Source organism: Lepisma saccharinum, chromosome 14 (genome assembly GCF_977018435.1).
Source record: "Lepisma saccharinum chromosome 14, izLepSacc3.1, whole genome shotgun sequence".
NCBI classification, from domain to species: domain Eukaryota; kingdom Metazoa; phylum Arthropoda; class Insecta; order Zygentoma; family Lepismatidae; genus Lepisma; species Lepisma saccharinum.
This window is the reverse complement of record NC_139242.1, coordinates 76,594,348-76,618,989: the sequence shown is the minus strand read 5'-3', so window position 1 is coordinate 76,618,989 and position 24,642 is coordinate 76,594,348. Positions and strand designations below refer to the sequence as shown.

Below are 24,642 nucleotides of genomic sequence, written 5' to 3'. Positions count from 1 at the left end.
GGAGGTGATTCGACAAGTAAACACACACAAAAAAAAAAAAAAAGCCATGTGAAAAAATGTCGAATGTCTTTCGAGTGACAGGTGTGTGAAAATCGCCGCACACCATGTTTAAAGCACAATAAATCAAGAAGGAAGAAAGATATCAATGTCGGATTAAAAGAATACAAAGAAAGTCGTGCCTGACGAATACAATGGTGCAGCAATTGAGGCCCAGTGTAAATTGCACAAGGGGACTCTCAAAGAAAGTGGGCAATCCCCTGATGTAAAATACAGGAAATTTACTACTATTATCTACATAATGTTGAGATCGGAATGTAGCCAGTAAAAAATGATGATGTATGTCCACATGTCCGACTACTGCTGGGACACCGTCCCACATTCGGGAAATAGGAAATTCATGCGAACATGATGCTATGCCGTCAGATTACGCTGCAATGACAAGTGGTGATATTATGTTATTTGGTGATTTCAACCTATCCATCAATTGGGAAAGCCCAAATACGGGAACTATAAGCTGCCAAAATGATCAGTGGTTTATTGATACGTTCATTCACAGAATTGGGTTAAACCACTTCAATATGCATAAAACACATGGTGACAGCAACCTTGACTATGTACTGGCAACCTTGCCTGATATGCAGGTAACTCCAGGAAAAAATCTTCTAACCTCCGATCATGACTCACTCGATGTCACAACGCACCTGCCTACCATGAAGAAAGACAAGGAATCTGTCAAGCGAAACCTACCTCCCCACCACCTATGGCGAAAAGCTCCATTGAATATCATCCAGCATGCACTCAATGCCTACCCTTGGTTTTTGTTGATGGAAGAGGAAGTGAACGAAGCCGTCGAGAACTTTGCAGAAAGTAGTAGTATTTCCTGTATTTTGCATAAGGGGATTCCCCACTATCTTTGAGAGTCCCCTTGCACAATTTACACTGGGCCTCAATTGCTGCACCATTGTATTCATCAGGCATGACTTCCTTTGTATTCTTTTAATCCGATATTGATATCTTTCTTCCTTCTTGAGTTATTGTGTTCTAAACTTGGTGTGCAGCAATTTTCGCATGCCTTTCACTCGAAAATGGTGCTGATTTCAACATTTTTTCCTTGTTTTTACTTGTTGAATCACCTCCCAAGTGTTGTAACAGGTATTTTGCAACACCCTGTATACAGGAATAACAACATTTTTGGTAAATGGTTTGTCTCTTTGGGGCTTGAGTACCAAATGTTTCAACCCATTTTCTTCTTCTAACGGTTCCAACATTTGCAGACACAAACACCATAGTTATAATGAACACTACTGTTATAGTATAACCTTAACACAAACCCTGTTCCACTACTGTCCACATACTTTTGGTTCACTCTGTATATATTTAAAATATTTAATTTTGCGGTGCGGAGTTTACATTGAACATTTCACATACTCAGACTCAAAATACATCTACATGCAGTGGTGGCAATTAGAGGGGGGCAGTTCCCCCCTACTTTTTATCACTTTTGCCCCACACTATGCTAAACCTTAGCTAAGAGGGATGGTAAACTGCCTTTGCCCCCTCCCCATTTTGGCACCTTACCCCCCTAGTTTTGGAACCCAATCACCGCCACTGTCTACATGTGTAAGTCACAAACGTTACGGGATATACATATCTATGAAATTGAATAAGAATTTCAAACTCAAATTTAACTAAAAAAGTCTTGTAATAATCTTCCGACTGTCAGATAAATTGTTCTGCAAAAGACACTGACAAAGTAAACAAATTGAGAGAATTATGTTTTATTTTCCACGCAACTTTCTTTTCCTTCTTCGATAAAAATAATTGCTAAACTGTGAAAAACTTTCCTCATGGTATTTATAAATATGTTCTATATTCAATGGGATTTCGATTAATAAAAGTTGCAATTTTTCATGTCTACGGTGAAAAATCTGCACAGAATTCCTGGAACCAAAAAATCACTCAGAATTCCCAGTGAGTAGACACTCTGTCATACGAATATTTGTGTACTAGACATTTTTTGATTGTTCTGATGCATACTATCAGTCTTAAAAGTATCCACACCACAAAATGAAATATATGCACCAGAAGCATTATTAATTTTAACGAATCTCCTGTCACTGTTCATCCATCACTTCTTGAAGACAGGGCACCTCACCAACTTCAAATTTATTTTGCTTCGCATCTGATTCATTTACACAATTATGCTTCCTGGCGTAACCTAGCCTGCGGTATTTCTTATTACATATTTCACAAAAGTACGGCTTGTCGTTCTCGTGCATTTGCATGTGTCTTTTCAAGTTGGACATCTGATTAAATGGCTTCTTGCAAGTGTTACAGTGATAAAATTTCACACCACTGTGTATCTTCCGATGACGTTGCAAGTGTCCTGACTGGGAGAAAGTTTTGCTACACATGCTGCACTTATAAGGTTTGGTTCTGCTATGGCTCAGAATGTGTCTTGATAGATCAGACATTTTCTTGAATTCTTTCCCGCAAGTATCACATTTAAAGTAAGTGTCAGGGAAGTGTACAAGCATGTGCTCTCTCATCTTACCTACACTTTTGCACTGTCTGTTGCATATGTCGCAGGTGTAAGCGTCTTCTGAACAGTGCAATTTCTGATGCAAATTACGCACAGATGCTGACAGAAAAGGCATCTTGCATACTTCACATAGGTATGGTTTCCCTGATGTGTGGGCTTTCTTGTGCTCCATAAGCTTCTCTTCAGAACTCAGTTTTTTGGAACACACATCACACTGGAAGATCTTGTCGACATGCACGTTCTTGATGTGCCTCATGAGATTATCTTTGTAGGAGAAATTCTTCTTACAATGTGAACACGTGAAGAGCTGCCTCTCATTGTGAATCCTTATATGTTGTTTCAGATTTTTCTTCTCAGAAAATGCTTTATTGCAGTGGGAGCACTTGAACATTTTGTTCACAGAGTGCACCTTGTAGTGAAGCACAAGAGTTTCTTGGTCCGAGAAGTCCTTCTTGCACACGTTACACTGAAAAACCTTTTCTTGCAGATGGAGTTTGCTATGTTTCACGTAATCTGTTACGCTTTTTATTGGCTTGCAACATTCCTTGCATTTCGACTCGAGAAGCTTGAAGCAGGAATGATTCTTGATGTGCGTCTCCAAGTTTGATTTCTGACTACATTTCTTATTGCACAGATAACACGTATACGGTTTTATGTTTAAGTGGCCCTGCAGATGTCTCTCAAGATTGCTCTTCTGCTTGAACACACGCCTGCATATCATGCACGCGAAAGACTCAAATTGCATGTGAACCTTCATGTGTCGCACAAGAACAGCCTTCTTGGTGAACTTAGCGTTGCATGTATCACAAGTAAACACATTCACGGAATCGTGGGTCTTGCAGTGCTGGATAAACTTTCCCTTGTCATTCCAAGCTGAACCACACATGAAACACTCATAATTCTTCTTCCTTTCGAACAATTCTGTGCTTTCAATGTGAACTCTTCTGTGGTTTATCAAAAAAAAAGTATCTACAAATGTTTGGCCACATATGTAACATTCTGCAGAATCCTTGCTTTCAATGGTGCTTGCAAAGCACTGCTGGCAGTTTGAATGGATATTCAGATGCCTCTCAGCACTATGAAGCAACATATGCCTGATGAACACGCGTTCCTTTGCAAACTGATCTCCACAAATTCTACAGACATGGGTTGGCCTTGGCCCATAGTTCATGCAATCTGAAATAGCAAATAATAACATTTGTAACATGTTTTATAATGAAATCTTCAACACAATAATAAATAAATTCCTATCAAGATTGATTTTTGTAAAAATATACAGTTGTTATGAAGGTTAGGGACACACAAATTCGAACTTAAAAATGCTACAGGGGCATTCCATGAGAAGTAGTCCTACTCCATGTAAAAAACAAAATGAATCAATCTGGAAATTATTATTGTTTTTAATTGAATTAAAGTTTAAATATTAGTGAATGCACATAATTTGCATATTTCACCAACAAAAATTATTTAGCATGTGTAGCCTTTATGATTCACAGACAAATGAAGTCAAATTTTGTTACATTTTTAAAGAATGACACATGTGACAAATTTTCATTAATGCTTTTCATGCATTCAGGCTGTCATCATACCCAAGTTCTTTTTATTTTTTTTATTTGTTAGCAGACACCAGAAAATACTTCATAATTCTATAAAATCAGTTCATTATGAATATTAGGTATTACAATCAAATGTCTAGAACCTTACATTTTATGAGTTTGAGTTTTATTTTAAGTCCACTTTTATGCACAGATAGGCTAATTGGGACTGGACCTACAGTTTAAAGTGGGATCCGAACCACTATGTGCCTCCACTGGGTATCGAACCTGGGACTCTTTATTAAAAGACAACAACACTACTACTACTACGTGATCGGGGAGGCCCTTACATTTTATGTATAAATGTCACACATGTAATGCTGGAATGTCCCTACAACATAATATTAAAAAAAAAATAGGAAAAATATTTTTTTTGGAAAGGTATGCAAGTTGGTTACTGCCACGTCCAATTATTTTCTTGATGATCAGCGACAATTTTTAACCTACATCATAAAATATACTACTTGAACATTATACAACTTGAATCAATTATATCTATCCATCCGAGTAATGAAAGCGCTTAAACTCTAAAGTATTCAAGTAGGAAATTTTATGATTTAAATTAAAATGTGTCTCTCATGGTCACAAGAGTAAAGTAGAGATTAATGATTATTAAATCAGTGGTTACTTATATCAGTGCTTGATTATTTTTATAGCTATCAATTGTAGTTATCACTGTTAGAAAACGCAGGAGGGGTGAATTGAAAAAAAAAATGAGAATGTTCTACTCGCCAGCTCAAAAATAATAATAAAAAAAGTCATATGGCTTTTCTGCAACATACCGGATGTTTCAATAAATTTGATATCATTTCGTAATCTAATAAAGTTACCAATTCTCGTGCAAATGATCTAAAAATTTAACAGTATGTGTAGAAACAGCTCAAAAGTCAATATGTAACGTGGTATGTTTTTGTCTTTACACGTATAGAAATGTCATTCACATTAAAAAAAAAAATGCATTTGGTGAGTTAAAGTATGCTCGAACGCAGTCGAACAAGGCTTGATGCGAGATGGCTCAAACCAATGAACACGTGAGAGGGAACAGGATTGCATGGAGGAGGGGGGAGACTGCACTTACCAGCCTTTGCAGCAGCGTGTACTGCTTCACTCTGCCCACTTGCTGTGTGCCGTGTCACAGGAGGTGGGTGTGCATCTTGAACACTCGTGAACAATTATTTGTGACATCCACGTACCTTTGAATTTCTTATTCAAATTTTTATGCATAAATCTCATTGAGTTTAGCATTACACCTGTGCAGTTTCCTTTACCTTGAATATGTAGTTTCTGAGATATTTACATCTGTAATTATATCAATTTTTTTAAACACATTGTATATATGTGTGAGAGTAATCACATATTACTCTTGGGAGATTTCTTACTTCTACTAAATTTAGCAATTGCACCCTGTGGGGGTTTGGGCTATGGGATGCATGGAGCTTCAAGTCTCCTAGGGGAAGCGTAACAACTTTACTTCTGAGGTTTCGGACTGTGTATGGGACCATTGTGAGGAAATTGGGAAGCTACAAATGAGTAGGGTAACCTGGTCATGAAAACCTACAACAACTACTGGGGGTTCGTCGTGCTCACCACACGTCAGCCTTATTCATTTGAAATCTGTTAGGACATACTTACCAGCAGAAATGCTACTACAAGTTTCGACATCTGTACTATTTTCGCTATTGGCATCCAACAATGACAATCTGTTTGCAATGGATCTGAAAAGAAAGAACATAAAAAATAACTTCAAAGTAATTATGCTACTCATGTCGTTAGAAATATATCTTCAAAGACTATGCTGATTGACAATTATTACTACACCGAGGGGGATGAAATGGCAAGCCTCAAGGCCACACGCACTGTTGCCATGTCAGGTTGATGCTCTTTCCCTCACATTACAATATTTTACAATTTATGTTCTTATTTTATACTTTACAGTTTATATACTTTTCTTTAGATGTGACAGAAATTCTTAACAAATGAATAAAACCTTTAAAATACTGAGCACAATAGTTTAGCATGTTCATAGAAAACATATATTTGAACACCATACATACAGTAGCCTGCACGTTTTCAGCTTGAGTATCTTCCAACTTTGTTTTTTTAAAATGATATCTCAACTGGAAATTGGAAAAAAGGTGTCTTCTAGCAAGGAAAGAATCTTTCAGAAGTACACCCAGGGCTCCAAATTCTTGTTTATTTATTTCATGTCTTGCACCTTTTTGAAAAGAACTTTTGTAAAAATACAAGTTTTATGATCAATATTTAGACGTGTTGCCTGCATATGTGGACAATATTCAAAGGTTGTCAAGGTTGCCAAGTAAGATTATACATACATAAAATGCTATTTATTTCATTTCACCCATAAAAACTACAATTCTGAAATCCACTGAACATGATTCCTATAGGTCACAAGCCACACAATAATATGGTACTTTTAACAAAGCTTCAACTCATGGACCCTGCAATAATCTCATTCAAAACTGGAATTTTGGCACAAAAAAAGATTAATTAATTAATTACTAGAACTTTTTCATGTAACAAACTGGAAATTGAAAAAAAAATGAAAATATCCCAATGGATGAAGCTTCATAATGCAGAAATCAAAGTGTAAATATGTTTGACAGTTTTTATGTTGTAGGTAAACAAAGTTAGAGTTGGGTGACTTTTGACACACACTGTAAATGTACTATCACAATTACACCAAAGTAAAGGACATCTCGAAATAGGGGAAACTGTCCCCCTCAATTTCAAATTTTACAATCACAAGTAGGGCTTGGACATTAATGACCTAAGAATTATAAAAATTGCCATATATATGCTAAAACAATAATTATAAAGCACATTATAAAACAAACAAAAAGGAAGGAAGAAAGAAGAAAACAAAGACACACACTATCTCTAAAAAATGCCTAATAACCAAAAATATATATTGTAATAATTTCATGTTATTGTTTGTAATAGTTCGAGGCATGCATATGTCATTTGTGATGAAAACACGAAATGTGAAATAACACACTGTAATGTTATTTTTCATGTTTTTGAAAGGTGAGAGCTGCATTTTTTTACCATGTTTTGTCACGAAATGAACTGCAAAGTGCAAAACAAACTCTTAAACATGAAAATCAGAGTTTATTTACCGATGTGGCACCTTTTGGAGTCTGAATTATCCTGTGGGCTGTGCAAATCACGAAAAATTGATCTAATACTAAATTGATCTGCTGCAAATATTTGAGAAGCAAAAATGGACTCCTTTACACAGGAATAAACTAATTACTCTGATAAATACATAAATATTCTATTAGAAGGTAAATGTTTCTTTTGTGTAATAAATGTAGTTTCAAAATCAAATTTATGTCTTTACTCACCATTTTAACACTGACATGCCATCTTTTATACCACTTTTGATGAAATTTGGCCAGTTTTTGTACCCAAATCTTGATGTTTTATTCACCATAAATATGTAGCTCTGGTAATACTAATAGTAATTTTAATTGTACTCTCTCCTAAAATGAATATTCCACTTCCCTTTAAAACTAACTAACTAACTCTCTAGCCTTCTTAAACCCGAATGTTCATGGCTGCAGCAACACAGAACTTCCATCTGTCCCTATCCTGAGCAAGATCTATATACTCTTTTCCATCCCTACCGATTTCCTTTAGGTCCATCTCAATGATGCTCTTTAATTTTGCCTTAGAATACGCTGTTAGGAAGGTAAAGGTAAAAGAAACTAACGAAGGACTAAAATTAAACAGTGTGACTCAGTTCTTACCATATGCAGATGATGTAGACTTACTGGGGGATGATATAAATACAATTAAGAATAATGCTAAAATATTTTTCAAAGCAGCTAAAGAGATAGGTTTGGAAGTTAGCAAAGAGAAAACTAAATATATGCTTACAGGCCGAAACCAAGTGTTAGGTAATAATCAAAATCTAATTATTGATAACAACTCGTTTCAACCAGTTTTCAAATTCAAGTACTTACGAGTAATACTAACAAATCAAAATGATATTAAAGAGAAAATAAAAAGCAGGCTCAATTCAGGAAATGCATGTTACTTTTATCATCATAAACTTTTGTCTTCTCGTTTAATATCTAAGAAACTAAAAGTTAAAATATACAAAACAGTAATTTTGCCTGTAATATTATATGGATGAGAAACTTGGTCCCTTACATTGAAAGAGGAACATAAATTGAGAGTATTTGAAAATAAGATCCTTAGGAAAATATTTGGACCTAAAAGGGATGAGGAGACAGGTGAGTGGAGAAAGTTACATAATTTAGAACTACATAATTTGTATTCATGTCCAGATATTAGTAGAATGATTAAATCTAGAAGATTTAGGTGGGCAGGCCATGTGGCACGAATGGGAGAGGAAAGAGGAGTTTACAGGATTCTTGTTGGGAAACCTGATGCTAAGAGATCTGTACGAAGGCCAAGATGAAGATGGAGGGATAACGGTGAGATGGACCACTTCCCTTGACAAAAAGTTATTTTTGCACCTCCCTCAAAACACTTGATAGCCTTGACCAAAGCAAAGTTAATCTACACCAAAAGTGTGATTTCATCAGACTTCCTAAGTTTGAAGGCAATTACAACCAGAGGGTTCATTTCTAAAGCAAATGCCTTAAGGCTATGAGGGACAGTTTCACACCAGGCGGACACTTATTTCAATAACGTCAAAATGTGAACTGCTACCTGGTGATAGAGGCAAAAGAGAGCATGAATTTTCTCCCAATGTTAGAAGTGAAAGCAGTTTTTTAAGTTGATTATTAAGTCAGATAGAATCTGTGAAAAATATGATGAATAAGTTTTTACAGGAGCCGATATATTCCTTATGGAAAGGCAACTTCAAGTTACGTCAAATCAAATGGACATTTAGACTTTTCCAACTGGTGACAAAATCTTGAGCAAGCTCTCTACCCCAAGTGCTTTTTATTACTCTTTTCACTTATTTTCGAAAGTTAGCGTGGGTTGTGGGAACTCTCAGGGACACTACCCCTATTTTTGACCACCCCCTTCACACAGTTACGTGAATTTATTATCATGCGACTTTCATGGCCGAGGGACAGAATGCAGCAGCCAGTCTAGAAAGCTGGAAGGTCTAACAATAGAGCTAGGTCTCTTCAACAAAATTAGCAGCTGGACGTCAGTGTTGCCAGGCATATCAAAATTTCACCGATAGAAGTAAGTAAATGTATCACTTTGTCTTTTCCTCTTTCAGCTTTCCAAATCTAGAGATTTTCTTCCATCTTAGATGGCTCCACACCCTCCATTCTAGGGGGGGTCGAATTGTCGAGTCGTACCATATTTTCATACATTCTTACGTCAAGCCTTTTCTCGGTCCATCTGTGCGACCATATATTTTCACTTGAATGCTATTTACAAGCCTGTCGCCATTTCGAAAACATACCTTGCATGTGAACTTCAGAATTAAGTTCCAAAGAAAACATTTTACCAACATAAATTTCGATCCTAGGCATGTTTCTGCCCACTTTCATACAAGAGTGAAATGTATAACGTTGTAAATTTGCGAGGTCACACTCTCACCTTGTCCATAGTGCATAAAGGAGAAAGTGCAAGCTCCTGATTTGTCAGGGGAGCATAATAGTTGTAAAATAGTGTTTCCAGGAGTGTGAAGAGTCCTGGGACAGACAGTCTAAGTTGAAACAGTGAAGAAGTAAGGAGGTAAAGTGGTCGCTCACGAGAAGTTCTTTCTGTACGTGTATGTGTGCAGTGCTGATTGTTGCGGCCCAAGCATGTGAACGGGCAAGTGCTAAAACACAGTCTGGTACGATTAATTCGGTGGCGCCAAGTTCAACGTTAAGGTGCCTGCGGAACAAATAGACAGTGATCGAACTTGATGAACTGAACCGGAAAAACCAAGGAACCCACCAGTGGTTCTAGCTGTTAAACGGCAGGTGACTGGAGGACTTCAATTATTTCATCCACCCCCCCCCCCCTTTCCCCTCCATTTCTCACAAGACCATTTCGGAAGACTGGGCCCCAATGATGAACTCAAGAGTGTGCTGTGTATTTTATTTTCTCTAATGTGCATCGGCAGACAAAGTAATGTGCAAAACAGTAGTGTAGCACGCGTACTGCATGCACTTATGTAATTGGCCAAATATTTTAATTCTTCACTTCTAATTTTGCTCATGACAGTGTATGTAAATTTATAAATATGTTTATAGTTCTTTATTCTTGTATCAGGTTTTGTTTCAGATATTTATTCTTGTTTCTTTATTCTTGTATCAGATAGCCAAACTATATGAATGAAAATTATGAAGGTAATCATTGTGTTTGCATCTCGATTTACCTGCTCATATTAAATTTCATTTACATATGTGTGTGTTACAAGGAGCCAGTTGAGGTTGTATAGCTAGCCTAGGATAAAACAAGTAAATACTGAAAATTCATTTCTTTTGTTTGTTGCCCAACTGGTTTCCGGAGGCACTTTTGCCTCCATGGTGGCTACCAAGTTCTACCGGTAGGCAGTCATTACAGTACACATCTTTTTTTACACAATCGGAAGTTTGACATTCCCAAGAGAACAAATAAAATAATACTACCATAAGTGTAATGTATTTCTCCAGTGCACAACTACTCTCTGCAGCAGTGTTGCCTGATGCACATAAAAGAGCTAAATTTCACCTTTGACTTTCAAGGAGCTAGATTTTCGAAGGCTTGATAAAGTGCCTCCTATGGTAATGTTAGGTGTCTATGGGGTGGGGGGAGAGGTGCTGTTATTTCTGTTGACTTCAAACGGGGGAGAGGTGCTGTTATTCCTGTTAACTTCAAGGGGGGGAGAGGTGCTGTTATTCCTGTTAACTTCAAAGGGGGAGAGGTGCTGTTATTCCTGTTAACTCAAAGGGGGATAGGTGCTGTTATTCCTGTTAACTTCAAAGGGGGAGAGGTGCTGTTATTCCTGTTAACTTCAAAGGGGGAGAGGTGCTGTTATTCCTGTTAACTTCAAAGGGGGAGAGGTGCTGTTATTCCTGTTAACTTCAAAGGGGGCGAGGTGTTGTTATTCCTGTTAACTTCAAAGGGGGGAGGTGCTGTTATTCCTGTTAACTTCAAAGGGGGAGAGGTGCTGTTATTCCTGTTAACTTCAAAGGGGAGAGGTGCTGTTATTCATGTTAACTTCAAAGGGGGGAGAGGTGCTGTTATTCCTATTAACTTCAAAGGGGGAGAGGTGCTGTTATTCCTGTTAACTTCAAAGGAGGAGAGGTGCTGTTATTCCTGTTAACTTCAAAGGGGGAGAGGTGCTGTTATTCCTTTTAACTTCAAAGGGGGAGAGGTGCTGTTATTCCTTTTAACTTCAAAGGGGGAGAGGTGCTGTTATTCCTGTTAGCTTCAAAGGGGGAGAGGTGCTGTTATTCCTGTTAACTTCAAAAAGGGGGAGAGGTGCTGTTATTTCTGTTAACTTCAAAGGTGGGAGAGGTGGTTATTCCTGTTAACACCAAAGGGGCGAGAGGTGCTGTTATTCCTGTTAACTTCAAAGGGGGAGAGGTGCTGTTATTCCTGTTAACTTCAAAGGGGGAGAGGTGCTATTATTCCTGTTAACTTCAAAGGGGGAGAGGTGCTGTTATTCCTGTTAACTTCAAAGAGGGAGAGGTGCTGTTATTCCTGTTAACTTCAAAGTGATGACAGTTTATTCTTAGTCTTGACTGTCTAAATCTGGTGGCATCACCCATCTCAATAATCCACCGATGGTCGCATAAAATCGAAAATAAAGTATTTCTGGATAACAATATTATGTCATCTACATGTCAGCCATGGTACTATAAAAAGTAGCTGGGGAGGGAAGAGGGTGTCGGGTGATGCAGCCAATATAACAACATCACGTACAAAATGTATATTTATGGCAAAAATTGGTCTATGTGAGCCGGAGCCAGTGATGGCACCATTGTGAGCCCCCCAGTTCACAGTCAAATGAGTGCACGAAAGAGGCAGATCTGGCTCTAAAAGAGCTAAGTTGGCAACAGTCCTTGCAGAAACCCTCCCCCATGCCTTTAAAAGAAATTGATACTTAGGATGGACTCTGAAAGTCACATGTCCAACATTTCCAGAAATCCTGATATTAAACTGAAATGTAATGAAACAAACATTTACCCTCTTGTAGCTGGTTCCAAAGTATTGGGGATTTTATATATGTACTCCTCACACTGTCCCTCGTTACTCTCTCCATTATCTGTCCTAGGAAGTTGAAGTATTGTCATGAATTTAGGTATTTGAGGTTCCAAACCTGAAAACGAAGAGGTAAAAACATGAAATAAAAAATGAACGCAATTGGTAATCAAGGTAAAAACAAAATAAAAATATGTTAAAAAACTACATACTTCAATGAGAAGAGAATCGAAAGTACATGCTGAGACAAGTCCATTGCTGTCAAATAACATGTTGCCTACCTCTGTGCCAGAGTGGTTAGAACAGCATGGTACGATGCCAGAGGTTCTGGGTTCGAATTCCAACCTGGGCATGGGTGTTCTCTGTGAGTGACTCTTCACAAATATCATCACATCATCAATCTTCCTCATCATCGCCATAGCCAAAAGTGTCTAAGAAGCGACACAAATCAAATCAAATAACATGTGATTGATTGATTTAGTTTATTTTACTTCGCGTGTTGTGCCTCTTGGCTAATTTGCGAAGATGGGGATGAGTGATGAAATGATGAATGGACATTCACAAACAACCAAGCCCGACCAGGATTCGAACCTGGGACCCTTGGCGTCGCAGCGCGATGTGCTAACCACTCGGCCACAGGGTCGGGCCAAATAACATGTGAACTGAGTTTATGTAACAATGTTTAAATGTTTGCTTAGGGACTTCTACATATTTGTGATATCATCAAAAAACACTGATTGTTAACTGAAAGTTATTATAATGGATGAATTAAATGATAGTATTGTGGTAGTAACAGGCACGTAGCTAGAACCGACCTCCAGGGGGGGGGGGCTCACGAGATATCGGGGGGGGGGGGCAAGTCCATTTTTCAAAAGTTTAATAGTATTAAATGAAGGTAAATTATCTGTGTCGAGGGTCATTAAGTTAATTTAAAATATAACATTTAGAAATATCATGTACAAATACTAGTTTTTTTATATCTCTTGAAGTTCTAATGACTGCTACTGACACCATCCCTTAATACAAACTCCATACTAGTTTTGATAATACAGATATTTATATCATACATTTTAAAATGTACAATATTCACTTCAATCATAGTGCCTACCCTACATTCCACACCCGGCCAAAGCATTAAAACTTGGGATCTGTTCACATTTGACGCAGATGCAGAAGGAATGTGGATAATGACATCAAAGTCACAGATTTCTGTCAAACAAGAGGCTGCAACAGGGGCAGGGAAGGTACAGATAAAGGAGGCTCCCTATGAAAGAACTTTCTAAAGTCTAGAGAATCTTCTACACTTTCCGCTGCTTAGACTTCTGCTCATAAACAAGATGAACGAAGTTGTGAACAAAATAATATATTCTATCTACATTTTCACTGTTCACCTCAAACAAATTGGAATACAAAATAGTTTTACCTAATGTCAAGGGAGCTCGCGGAAGTGCCAGGGGGGGACTGGTGACCTTGTCAGGGGGGGCTCAGCCCCCCCTGGCCCCTGCCTGGGTAGTAACCTCAGGCTTTAAAAAAAAAAAAAAGAATGGTGCCCTGACAATAGTTTTTGTGGTAACAGTTCCATATATCGAAAACACGTTAAAATTGGATATTTTGTGTTTCGCATGGTTCGTACTTACAAATTGTATATTGCGGAACATAGTTCAAGGTGCCATTATGCTTTTTACATGAAAACAAACACAATTTCTCACATACAGAGTGATTTTTTGATTCCTTTTTTCGCTTCCTTAACACACAATGCGGCCACATCTTGACTCACATTATGGTTATGCAGTGTTTCCAACCCTCTTCACCGAAAAATACCTACTATCGTGTTTGTCACCAGTGGAAATTGTACATTATGCATGGGTATCTGACGGATAACCCCACAAACCATTCACGGATAGCCTCACAAACCATTATGTACAGTAAGTGACGGATAGCCCCACGAACCATTTCCAATAAGGTTAGGTTAGGTTTGGTTTGGTTAGGAAAGCAGTGAAAAAAAGGGGTTGGAAACACTGACAGGGGCTTAAGTCATCAAACGTATGTAGCATGCAGTTCACGTAGCGAAAGCAAAGGCAATTGTGCGTTGGTGAGATATTTCTCTTGAAAAATACCTGATTTCCCAGTCAAATATATTCCACGATGAAAGAAAATACCTCCACGAACGTTGGAAAGCTTGCAGAGACTCATTTCCGAAAGTAGTTTCGTCTGTAAAAATGAAGAAATGTGTTTCCGATATACGGAACTGTTACCATTTTTGTTAATAGTACTAATTAATTTCAGAATTATGACACTCAAGTTCTGTAGCAAGAGGATAAGAATAAACATGGATTGCCTTTGAGTTTTTGCCTAAACTCCACCTTATGCACAGACAAGCTAATTAGGACTGGATGTATAGTTTAAACTGGGATCTCAGCAACTATGTGCCTCAACTGGATATCAAAATTAGGACCCCTTGACTACAAGGCAATGATGGTGCCACCAATGTAATGTAAGGTCCTTGTGTTTCTGGGAATATGGAACTTTTATTGTGAAGTGAAAGGGTTAGGTTGTGACATGACTGCACAATGGTGCTGAGTAAAGACATACTGAACATTTTTTTCTTCTCACTCACCGCTATTAACCTGAAGCCAGTAATCATGTAGTGAATTCTGGTAAACTGATTTTTCTAAGGAAGTCAGAGTCCTGTAGACATCAGGTGCAAAGAAAATTGTCAACTCGTCGAAGATGTCATCCATTTTGGATCAGTAACCTCCTTCACTGCAAAAGAAGAAAAGAAAGTGACATTACACTCGAGGATTTTCAAGGAATGTTGCAATCAAGTTAAACCAGGCCTTTTGGGTGTATGAAGTAGGATAGCCCATTTAATGGAATTGAAACGATATTTGTTAATGTAATTCTCTTCTATGTCAATGCACTTATCCCAGCATTTCACTAGTGCCTGTAAAACATTTGCATAGAAAGACAGAGCCAAGATCAGATATCTTGCTCCACATTGTTACAATTGCTGGAATTCTAAAAGTTACTTAAGGATTATTAAAAGTGTAAATTAATCAGAATAATGTTTGTACTGAAAGAGAGAATAATGATGTTAATATCTTCTTCTGGCATAGTTTCTGTAGTGACATGGGCAGCGTGAGGTTATTCATCATCCTGCAGGTGAAGAATTCTGTTTTTGATCAACTTTTTTTTCACCTTAGATCAAGATTTACGTCAGCTGAAAGTTCAAGACATGCCATCCATCATGTTTAGGCACTTCTTGTGGGCTTGTAACCATAAGAGCAGGCATTATGTCACTCATGGACATAAGCCATTTTACACTGAGTACTCACTGAATTGCGACCACCTACTAACACTTTGTTGGTCCACATTTGGCTCAGCGGACGGCCTGGGCACGACGTGGCATGGATTCCACGGGGTGCTGATAAGTCTCCACGGGGATCTGACACCATATGTTCTTGATGGTATAACGAGCCAACTGATATCGATCCAGGATGCATTGTTCGAAGAGCTCGTTCCACAACATCCCACAGATGCTCTATGGGATTAAGATCAGGGGAGTTAGGGAGCCAATTCATATGCTGCATCTCTGTGGAATGTTGCTCCAACCAAGCAAGTACAGTCCCGACTCAGTGTCACTGTGCACTGTCGTCCTGGAAAATGCTGTCCCCATGTGGGTAGAAGTGTTGCATTGTGGAGTGTAAGTGGTCCCCTAAGACCTCCCGAAAAACAACGGATGTTACATGGCGGTCCATACACACCAATGGTCCCAGTCCATGCCAAAAGAAGCAACCCCACACCATACAACCCCCACCCCCACCTGCCTGTACAGCACTCGCCATGCAGGAAGGGTTCATAGGCTCGTGCTGTTGGCTCTGCAAATGCCCGTCCCAGTGGAGTAGTAAAAACCACGATTCATCGGACCAACACAGTAAAAAAAAAAAATGTTTTGTAAGTATAACCATAAACTTTGGTTTAATTATGTGATTATTGTCGTTCATCTATTGAATAATTCAAATTCGGAAACAACCGGATTCACACCATCTGAACTTTTTATGCATGTTGATTATCACGATGAAATAATAGACAAAATAAGTTGGCCAGATGACTTGAAACATTTACCCTGGAAGACAAAGTGTATAATGGCTGAAGCAAATATAAAACAGAAAAACCAAAAGATTAAATTTTTTGCCAAAACTTTGGATGCATATGTTTTATATAAAAAAAAATTATAGCTTTGATATTATATTACTTCCCTACTAAAAATATTCCTAAACTTTGATTTTTGTTCTAAATTGAATATCAATTTTGGCCTTAAATTTCAGCCATATTCATTAGAGATGGTGAAAAAAGGCACAGAACATAAAATAACGCTTGAAAGGTACTGAAAACAATGTTGTTTACCACGGCTTTATATAATTTTTCTTAGCTGAGTTATCATAATTATCGCAACTATCTGCGAAGGCCAAAAATACCTGGAAGTCATGAAACAAAAAATGGCCACCATTTTAAAACAGTCAAGGGTACTACTTTACTATACCGGAGACACCTATCAATGATTTATTTTGCAATTTTTTACATTGCTAACGTACTATTCTGCATTGCGGAACATTTCTTCAGGTGAAATAATGAATTTCTAACGAAAATAATGTATATTTCTTACATTAACGAGTACTTACTGTTGTTCCTTATTTCCCACAAACCATCCACGGGTAGCCCCAAAAACCATTGACGTAAGACCAAAAATTCACAATAGCCCCACGAACCATCACGGGGATGAGGTATGCCTACTAGGTTAGGTTAGGCCTGTTTGGTTCCATTAGCACTCCTTTCGTTCAATTAAGCATATACCGACAACATCGGTTTTTCTCGATGAAAGAAAATACACGGAATTCTTTTAATTTTAACCTTCCACTTCTTTCTTCAAGATTCCGTGTTGAATTACAAATTCCACGGCATCTTCCACACCTGGCAACAACTTCATGACGCATCCTCGACACGTCATCTTGTATCAGCAGCAATAGCGCGTATTGTGCTCTCGTGCAGAAAGAAAATGGCGGCAGCAGCAATATCACGTCGGAAATAGATTTTCGTAGAAAACCACATGCATTCGCATTAAAATGGATCAAAACTACATTCCCGAACATCAACAACGCTACAGAAAATGATATGCGTAAGTACTTTCTCCTGTAAATTTGAAGAAATCAGTCTCTGGTATAGTAAAGTGTTACCCAGTCAAGTTTTAGAAAAACAATGTCTACTCTAAACTACCCCTGCATAGGAGTCAGAACAACAAAAATATTGAAAATTTTAAAAATGGTGAAGCAACCAATACTTAAACCTGTTATATTTTTAACTACGAAAAATAGGTATGAATGAAGAATATAGAGAATGTCTCTAATTACGTTAATATTTGGTATACTAAATAAATTTGGCAGCCTTCTAATCTCGAATCTGTTGTTAAAATGGCACGGACGCGTGTAAAAATTCACGGGTAGCTCCACAGACCATTCACGGATAGCCCAACGGACCGGCAAGGTTAGGTTAGGTTAGGCAAGCATAGTTAAAATTTTGTTCGTAAAACAATTCGAAAAAGCTTAAGAGCAGGTAAGAATGGCAAGACAGTTATTTTCTGTTAGGACTATCCTTCTCCTCTCCAACTAAACCTAACTCATCACAATACTCCACACAGTTTCCGAGATATGACATGTTTTGTGGTAACCTGTTTTGTCACCTGGTGGGATCGAATATGCGACATTCAAACCACAAAACCGGCATACCCGACAAAATCTATGGACTATACTTGTTTCATTTCATTTCATGCCTACTTTGTTTTCTATAATGTGTACATCACACATGCTCTACCAAGTGTGAAGTACATGCAACTTGAAACAAAAATCACATTGTTTACATACATAATTATGTGCTAATTATCTCGTTTTAATACACACAGTACCGAAACAACACATACAACATGTTTGTAACAACCACAAACCATAGAACCTATATGTAATCTGTGCCATGGAACCTTACTATTCGCTATGGTAAAACTCTGCATACCAACAACACAAATGACGAGAAAACAGAGGGGAGAACTGCATGAATGATTTTTTTTGTGTGTGTGCTTGGGTACATACATATGGCCATATGGCCTAACTATTCTATGATATGGCCAATTTGCACCCGAGGAAAATTTCCCTTAAAATCCTTATCTGAAACAAAGTAATAAAAAAGTGTAAAAAAGTCCTTGAGAACGATGAAAAGTGCAAGGTACCGTGCAAGGTTGCATACAGCTTTCCATTATGGCAACTATGTATTGGTGTTTTTAGGGCGTCTGACCCGTCTGACCACAGATCATATATCCCCTAAGCGTCTGACTTTCATGCGAGAAACCCGGGAATTTTTCCACCTTTTCAAGTGGCTCCGGCGCCCACCCAGCGCTGTATAAAGTAGGTACCTGGAGAAAACTCTGAGGGGTAAAGGTGGCCAGGGGCTTGGTGCTGATCACATCACCCCTATCTTCAGCCGTGATCAAGAAAGTGTGGGGCCCTAACCCCACACCCCCTCATGGCGTGGTGCATAGCATAGGGGAGCACTTTACCTTTCTTTTATCTATTGGTGTTTTGTCGTCTTACAAATCATCCTGTACCGAGGAGAGTTCAGACTTGTAAAAAATAAATAAATACATCTTTTTTTTACGGTTGGCTACATTTATTGTTTGTATAAGTTATATGTGTCATTCTGCAAGTCGAATTGAAGTGTCTTGCCAAAAAATATGATTATATTGCACGTAATAGTTTGTTTATCGTTGCCTTCTGCCGCGGTACAAATTTAGAAAAACTGCACTGCTGGTGCGTTTGTTATGACAAAACAGTTCGAGTCTCGTTGCATGTTTCGTAGTGTTAAATGTACAATACATGATAAAGTTTCAGGAAAAGCCGAAAGTAGTATAAACAGCCTTTTCCCCCCGTGTTGTCCCAAGTACCTAGCTGGAAATGGTTAAACAATAAATAAAATGAAAAAGGTTATTTCACGCACTGTTGCTCATTGCATGTCAAATAATTGACGAGAGAGGAGGGATGGTATTTACAAGGAAAATATATAATAGGTACAGTAATTACATTTATATGTATAACTAATTATTTTAATGCCCATGCTCCTTTGTCTTAAACAGGCGGCACAAGATCTGATTGTTTAATTCCAAACTAATCATGGCACAAATGCATTTTTGGTACTAGTTCACTATGGGGGTGACACCTATAAATTATATATTTCGCACTTTTTACATTGCTAAGGTACTATTTTGGAATGCGGAACATTTTCTAAGGTGAAATAATGCATTTCTAACTAAGATAATGTATATTTCTTACATTTTCGAGTACTTACTGTTACTTGATATTTCGATTCTGTAACACACATTATGGCGACAGTGTACTGGTTCATCGCGCTTTGTGAGAGTGTTTTGTCGATTTATGAAGTGTTGCAACCTTGTTCACCGGAAAATACCTACTTTCGTGCCCGGATTTGAAATTATGCTAATACCTCGCAAAACATTGACGTTAGCCCCAAAAACCATTTTCCATAAGGTTAGGTTAGGTTAGGCAAGCATAGTTTAAAAAAAAATAAAAAAAATACTAGACACGTCATGTTCTAGTGAAAACACGGCGAGTTTAAAACACTGACTATGGGGTTTACGCCATCTAACACACGGAACATTGTGCTCGTGCAGAAAGCAAATGGTGGCAGCATTGTCGGACAGAGATTTTACATCCTTTTCCTAAGGAATACGTGTCATATATCGTTGGAAAGGTTATTGTATAAGGAATTCAACAACGTAAATCCCAAAGCGAGGAAAAATTACCTGGAGGAGGAAATCGATAAAAACCGATGTTGTCCGGATATGCGTAATTGAACGTACTGAGGAAATTTTTCGATGATGAAGCACATATTTAGGGGTGAAATGAGTGCTAATGGCACCTAACCTATCCTCGTAGGCATACCTTGTCCCCATGAATGGTTCGTGGGGCTACCCATGCATGGTTTTTGGAGCTAACTTGAATGTTTTTTGAAGCTACCATGAACGGTTTGTGGGACTACCCATGCATGGTTTTAGGGGCTAACATAAATGGTTTGTGGGGTGTCATCAATGGTTCCTTGGGCTACCCGTGAATGGTTAGTGGGGCTATCGTGAGCAGAAAGTGTAAAAAGAAAAAGGTACTTTACCCGAAGAGATGCCGGCTGTCTGCAAGCACGGTTTTGAACGATGCACTAAATTATTACAGGGGATAAACGTATTTTACACTATTTACAAGTTTTTGGAACCTGTTCTTCTTCACGCACCATACACTCGCACAACGCACTGCGAACGCAAAGAAGCAATCACCACGCAGAATGCAAACGAGCAAAGCACACGCATTCACAATGCGGACACAAAGATGAGCCTGCAGTGTTGTTAACTCCCATCGGTTACCACCGAAAGGCAATAAGGACGTAAAGTAGAGTCTAGCCAAGAATTTCGCAGAAAACAACATGTATTCACATTAAAATGGATCAAAACTACACTCACAAACTTCCACAACGCTACAGAAAATGATTTCCGTAAGCACTTTCTCCTGTAAATTTGAAGAGATCCGTCACCCCCGTAGTGAACTGTTGCTGCAATTTTTATATGGTTCGATTTTTGTTAACACTTAAGAGCCTTAGTGATTACTTGCGGCGTTTTTTTTTTGTTCTTGGAGAATGATTTTTCTTCAGTGTACACCTATGTGAGAATAGTTTTTCTTGTATGTACGCATTGCTTGCATTATAGAATTATTTTCCTGTAGTTTACGGTTATTACAAGCATAAGAAAACAGTTTTTCTTTGTGACATTTCAGGAGAACACACGCTCCTTTCATCAGACTTTTATTTTCATTTTGACTAAAGATACAGTTATAACAATGGTTAGTAATTTTTTAAACAAAAAGAATCTGTTATATAATGGATGTTGTCAATGTTACATTGTTGTAATATAGCAACTTAACTGTGAAAAAAAAGCAGTCTGTTTTATTTTTTATTTCAGATTTTTTTTTTTAAATTATGAATCCCAAATATCATCAGGTAATTCAAATTCATCATTGTTTTCACAAAGTCTCTTGAAGTTTTCTGTTACATTAAATTTTAAAGATGGTGGCTTACTCCATTTGTGAAAAAGAAAACTCCATACTGGATCTGTGTTACCATTTTCATTATTTAATTTATTCCAGTGTTCTTCTGCAATGAACGAAGCTTCCCAGACATTCAACTCTGTGTTTCCCGTTAATCTTTTTAAAACCCTTCTCTTTTTAATCAAATGCTTCTCTTCGATGATATGAGTTGACAAACCTGTTCTTGGGTTTAGATTTATAATGTCCAAATCGTGTTCGTGCCATCTTATTGCTATTTTCCTTGCTGTTTGTCCCACATAATCTTTTGAACATGAACAACTTATATTATATATTCCTGTGATTTCCACATCTGGTAGAGAATTTCTCATTTTGAATTCATTAAATGTACATTCCAAACTTCTTGGTGATTTAAAAACAATTTTGAAATTAAAACTTCTAAAATTTTTTGCAATTTTATGTGAGAATCCCTTGTGGAATGGAATGCACACAAATTTCTTTTCAACAGATTTTTCATCTTTGTCTGTATTTCTCTTTTCCTTTAGTTTTCTTGCGACTTGTTTTTGATTTGGTTTATTCTTTAGTGTGAAAGCCATTTTCTTTTGATATATTAAAGAGCCTTTCTTCTTCATTTTTGATATCCTCATTATTAGAACATAGTCTTTGTGCTCTCAGGAAAAAAATTAAAAATATGTTATCCATTGTTATACGCGAATGTTCTGATTTGGCATGGATGTATTTTTCCCCCGCTAATTTTTTCCTATGGACTGATGTTTGAATTGTTGAGTCAGTTGTCTTAATTTGCAGATCAAGGAAAGAAATTACATTGTTATTCATGGGTTCGCAAGTGAATTTTATGTGACGATGTGATTCATTTAACAATTTAAATACGTCCATGATGGTGTTCTCATTTTTAGCAATAATTAGCACATCATCTACATATCTGATGTAGAGTTTGATATCCGCACCTATCGCATTAACAATTGGAGATTCTATGTAATGAAGGAAAATGCTGGAGATGATTCCGGATACTGGGTTTCCCATTGATAGACCATTACTTTGCTGATAGATTTTGCCATCAAATATAAAGTAATTGTAATTTGCACATACAGTAAACCATCGAACCATTTCCCATGATTCTACTGGGTTAACCTTCATCTCAATAAGCCACCTGTGTAATGCATCTGTGGAAGCTTCGTTCATTGCAGAAGAACACTGGAATAAATTAAATAATGAAAATGGTAACATAGATCCAGGATGGAGTTTTCTTTTTCACAAATGGAGTAAGCCACCATCTTTAAAATTTAATGTAACAGAAAACATCAAGAGACTTTGTGAAAACAATGACGACTTTGAATTACCTGATGATATTTGGGATTTTTTTTTGTCTGGAATAAAAATAAAACAGACTGCTTTTTTCACAGTTAAGTTGCTATATTACAACAATGTAACAGATTCTTTTTGTTTAAAAATTACTAACCATTGTTATAACTGTATCTTTAGTCAAAATGAAAATAAATGTCTGATGAAAGGAGCGTGTGTTCTCCTGAAATGTCACAAAGAAAAACTGTTTTCTTATGCTTGTAATAACCGTAAACTACAGGAAAATAATAATAAACCTATGTGAGAATTTGTTCATTTACTGTCGTCTTGATTAAAAGTTTAGTATCCCCGAAACGTATGAAATTCGTCTTTTTCACATTGGTACTTATGTATTCTGCCTTCCTAAGAATTCTTGAAGGTGCCATTTAGTTTTTTCACGCAAATAATCTCAATTTTCGACATATCGAGTAATTCTTGTTTGTTCGTTTTCGCTTGCGTTACACGCAATATGGCGGAGAAATCTTGACTAGCGTTATCGATGATCAGTGGTTATGCAGTGCTGCAACCTTCTTCATCGAAAAATACCTACTTTCATGTTACTGATTTTGTATTTTTTTCCCAGGTTCGAAAACCCCACAAACCATTCATAAATAACCCCACAAACCATGCATGGATAGCCCCATGAACCATTCATAAATAGCCCCACGATCCATGCACGACAAGGTTAGGTTACGTTAGGCAAACATACTTAAAATTGTCATTTTCAAAATTGTCATGTTCTTGGAAAAGAACGGTGTGGTTGGAAACACTGACCTCGGATTACATCATCGAACACACACAACATTTGATTCACGTAGTGGAAGAACATAGAGGCAACAGCTTTTGTGCATTGGATAGACATTAATCTTCAAAAATACATGATTTAGGCTAAATAAATTAAGTGATTTCAAAAGTGTACGGAAAGTCAGTTCGGTAAGTACTTTCTCCTGTAAAATTGAAGAAATACGTTTCGGGCATACTAAAATTTTACCGGGTTCTTAGCATTGGAGTAACACCCCTAAATGCGTCCAACACCTGAGCATGTAATATTTGGTCTCAAGCATGAAACCCCCTTTGAGCCTCATGTAAAAGTGTTGGTTTTTCTTGGTTTGAGATGACCACCATAAACCAAGAACGGTTACACATTGCAAAGCGTGGATGCTCATGCAAGCTACTTTTCAAATTATAATTTCTTCGATAAATTTTACTTAGTACAGCTTTTAGATGTTCTAATTAGGTTTCTTTCAGCTTCAAACTTGCCTCCACAGTTGTTTCCTATATTCTGAAATCATTCAACATTCGAACAATTACGAAGCAGATATTAAAAAGTTTTACATTGGCAGACTAACAAGTATAACTTTGTTTTTCACATTTATTGTTAGACAGTTAATTTCAATGAGGAACTCAGGGCCTCCCCAATGGAGCAGTGGTAGCGTCGTCACCTTGTAATCAAGGGGTCCTGGGTTTGATACCTGGCAAAGGCACAAGTGGTTCGGATCCCACTTTAAACTGTAGGTCCAGTCCCGATTAGCCTTACTGTGCATACAGTGGACTTTAAGCACCAACTCAATGAGGAACTTGCATGTGAGTAGGCTAGACAGTAAGGGTAAAATCCCCTCTCTCTCTTGAAACATTACCAACAAGTAAGTTGCATGTGAGTAGATTTGGTTATAAGCAATCCTCTATAGCAATATTGATGAGAAAGTTGCACATAAGTAAATTAGGCAGTTAGGTTCAAACCCTCTATCTACAAAATATATCAATGAGGAAATTGAATTTGAGTAGGTAAGGCAGTTGAGTTGAAAACTTCTGTCTGTAAAAATTAACAATAAGAAATATTTCTCTTGTAGTTTACGGTTATTAC

The 24,642-nt window shown here is 37.5% G+C and overlaps 2 protein-coding genes across 6 annotated transcripts in view; one reads left to right on the top strand and one right to left on the bottom strand.

Annotated features, from left to right (window-relative positions):
- Nucleotides 1–1,166: 1,166 nt before the first annotated feature.
- On the bottom strand, nt 1,167–18,869 carry LOC145999051 (uncharacterized). Of its 5 annotated transcripts, none has more exons than XM_083135989.1 (5): nt 18,731–18,869; nt 14,888–15,033; nt 12,256–12,388; nt 5,770–5,852; nt 1,167–3,718 (listed from the first exon to the last, which is right to left on the bottom strand). In XM_083135989.1, exons 2-5 carry the CDS (start codon nt 15,009–15,011, stop codon nt 2,115–2,117), a joined length of 1,944 nt encoding a protein of 647 aa, XP_082992115.1. In that variant the 5' UTR covers nt 15,012–15,033; nt 18,731–18,869; the 3' UTR covers nt 1,167–2,114. The 5 variants fall into 5 exon arrangements, with proteins under 5 accessions (XP_082992115.1, XP_082992118.1, XP_082992114.1 ...); XM_083135992.1 differs by lacking the exon at nt 18,731–18,869 and adding an exon at nt 18,548–18,606; XM_083135988.1 differs by lacking the exon at nt 18,731–18,869 and adding an exon at nt 18,307–18,510.
- A 274-nt stretch (nt 18,870–19,143) lies between these two features.
- Nucleotides 19,144–24,642, top strand: part of LOC145999048 (uncharacterized) — a 36,212-nt gene continuing 30,713 nt past the window's right edge. The window contains exon 1 of the mRNA XM_083135985.1: nt 19,144–19,381. The gene's annotated coding sequence lies outside the window, so the exon portion shown is untranslated. The remainder of the gene's footprint in view (nt 19,382–24,642) is intronic.

What these genes read in the sequence shown, in the direction of transcription:
- LOC145999051 (XM_083135989.1), bottom strand. Translation starts at nt 15,011, where the DNA reads ATGGATGACATCTTCGACGAGTTGACAATTTTCTTTGCACCTGATGTC. An exon ending in CTGGCTTCAGGTTAATAGCG is followed by an intron (nt 12,389 to 14,887) that starts GTGAGTGAGAAG and finishes CTTCGTTTTCAG; the next exon opens with GTTTGGAACCTCAAATACCT. An exon ending in TTGTAGTAGCATTTCTGCTG is followed by an intron (nt 3,719 to 5,769) that starts GTAAGTATGTCC and finishes TTGCTATTTCAG; the next exon opens with ATTGCATGAACTATGGGCCA.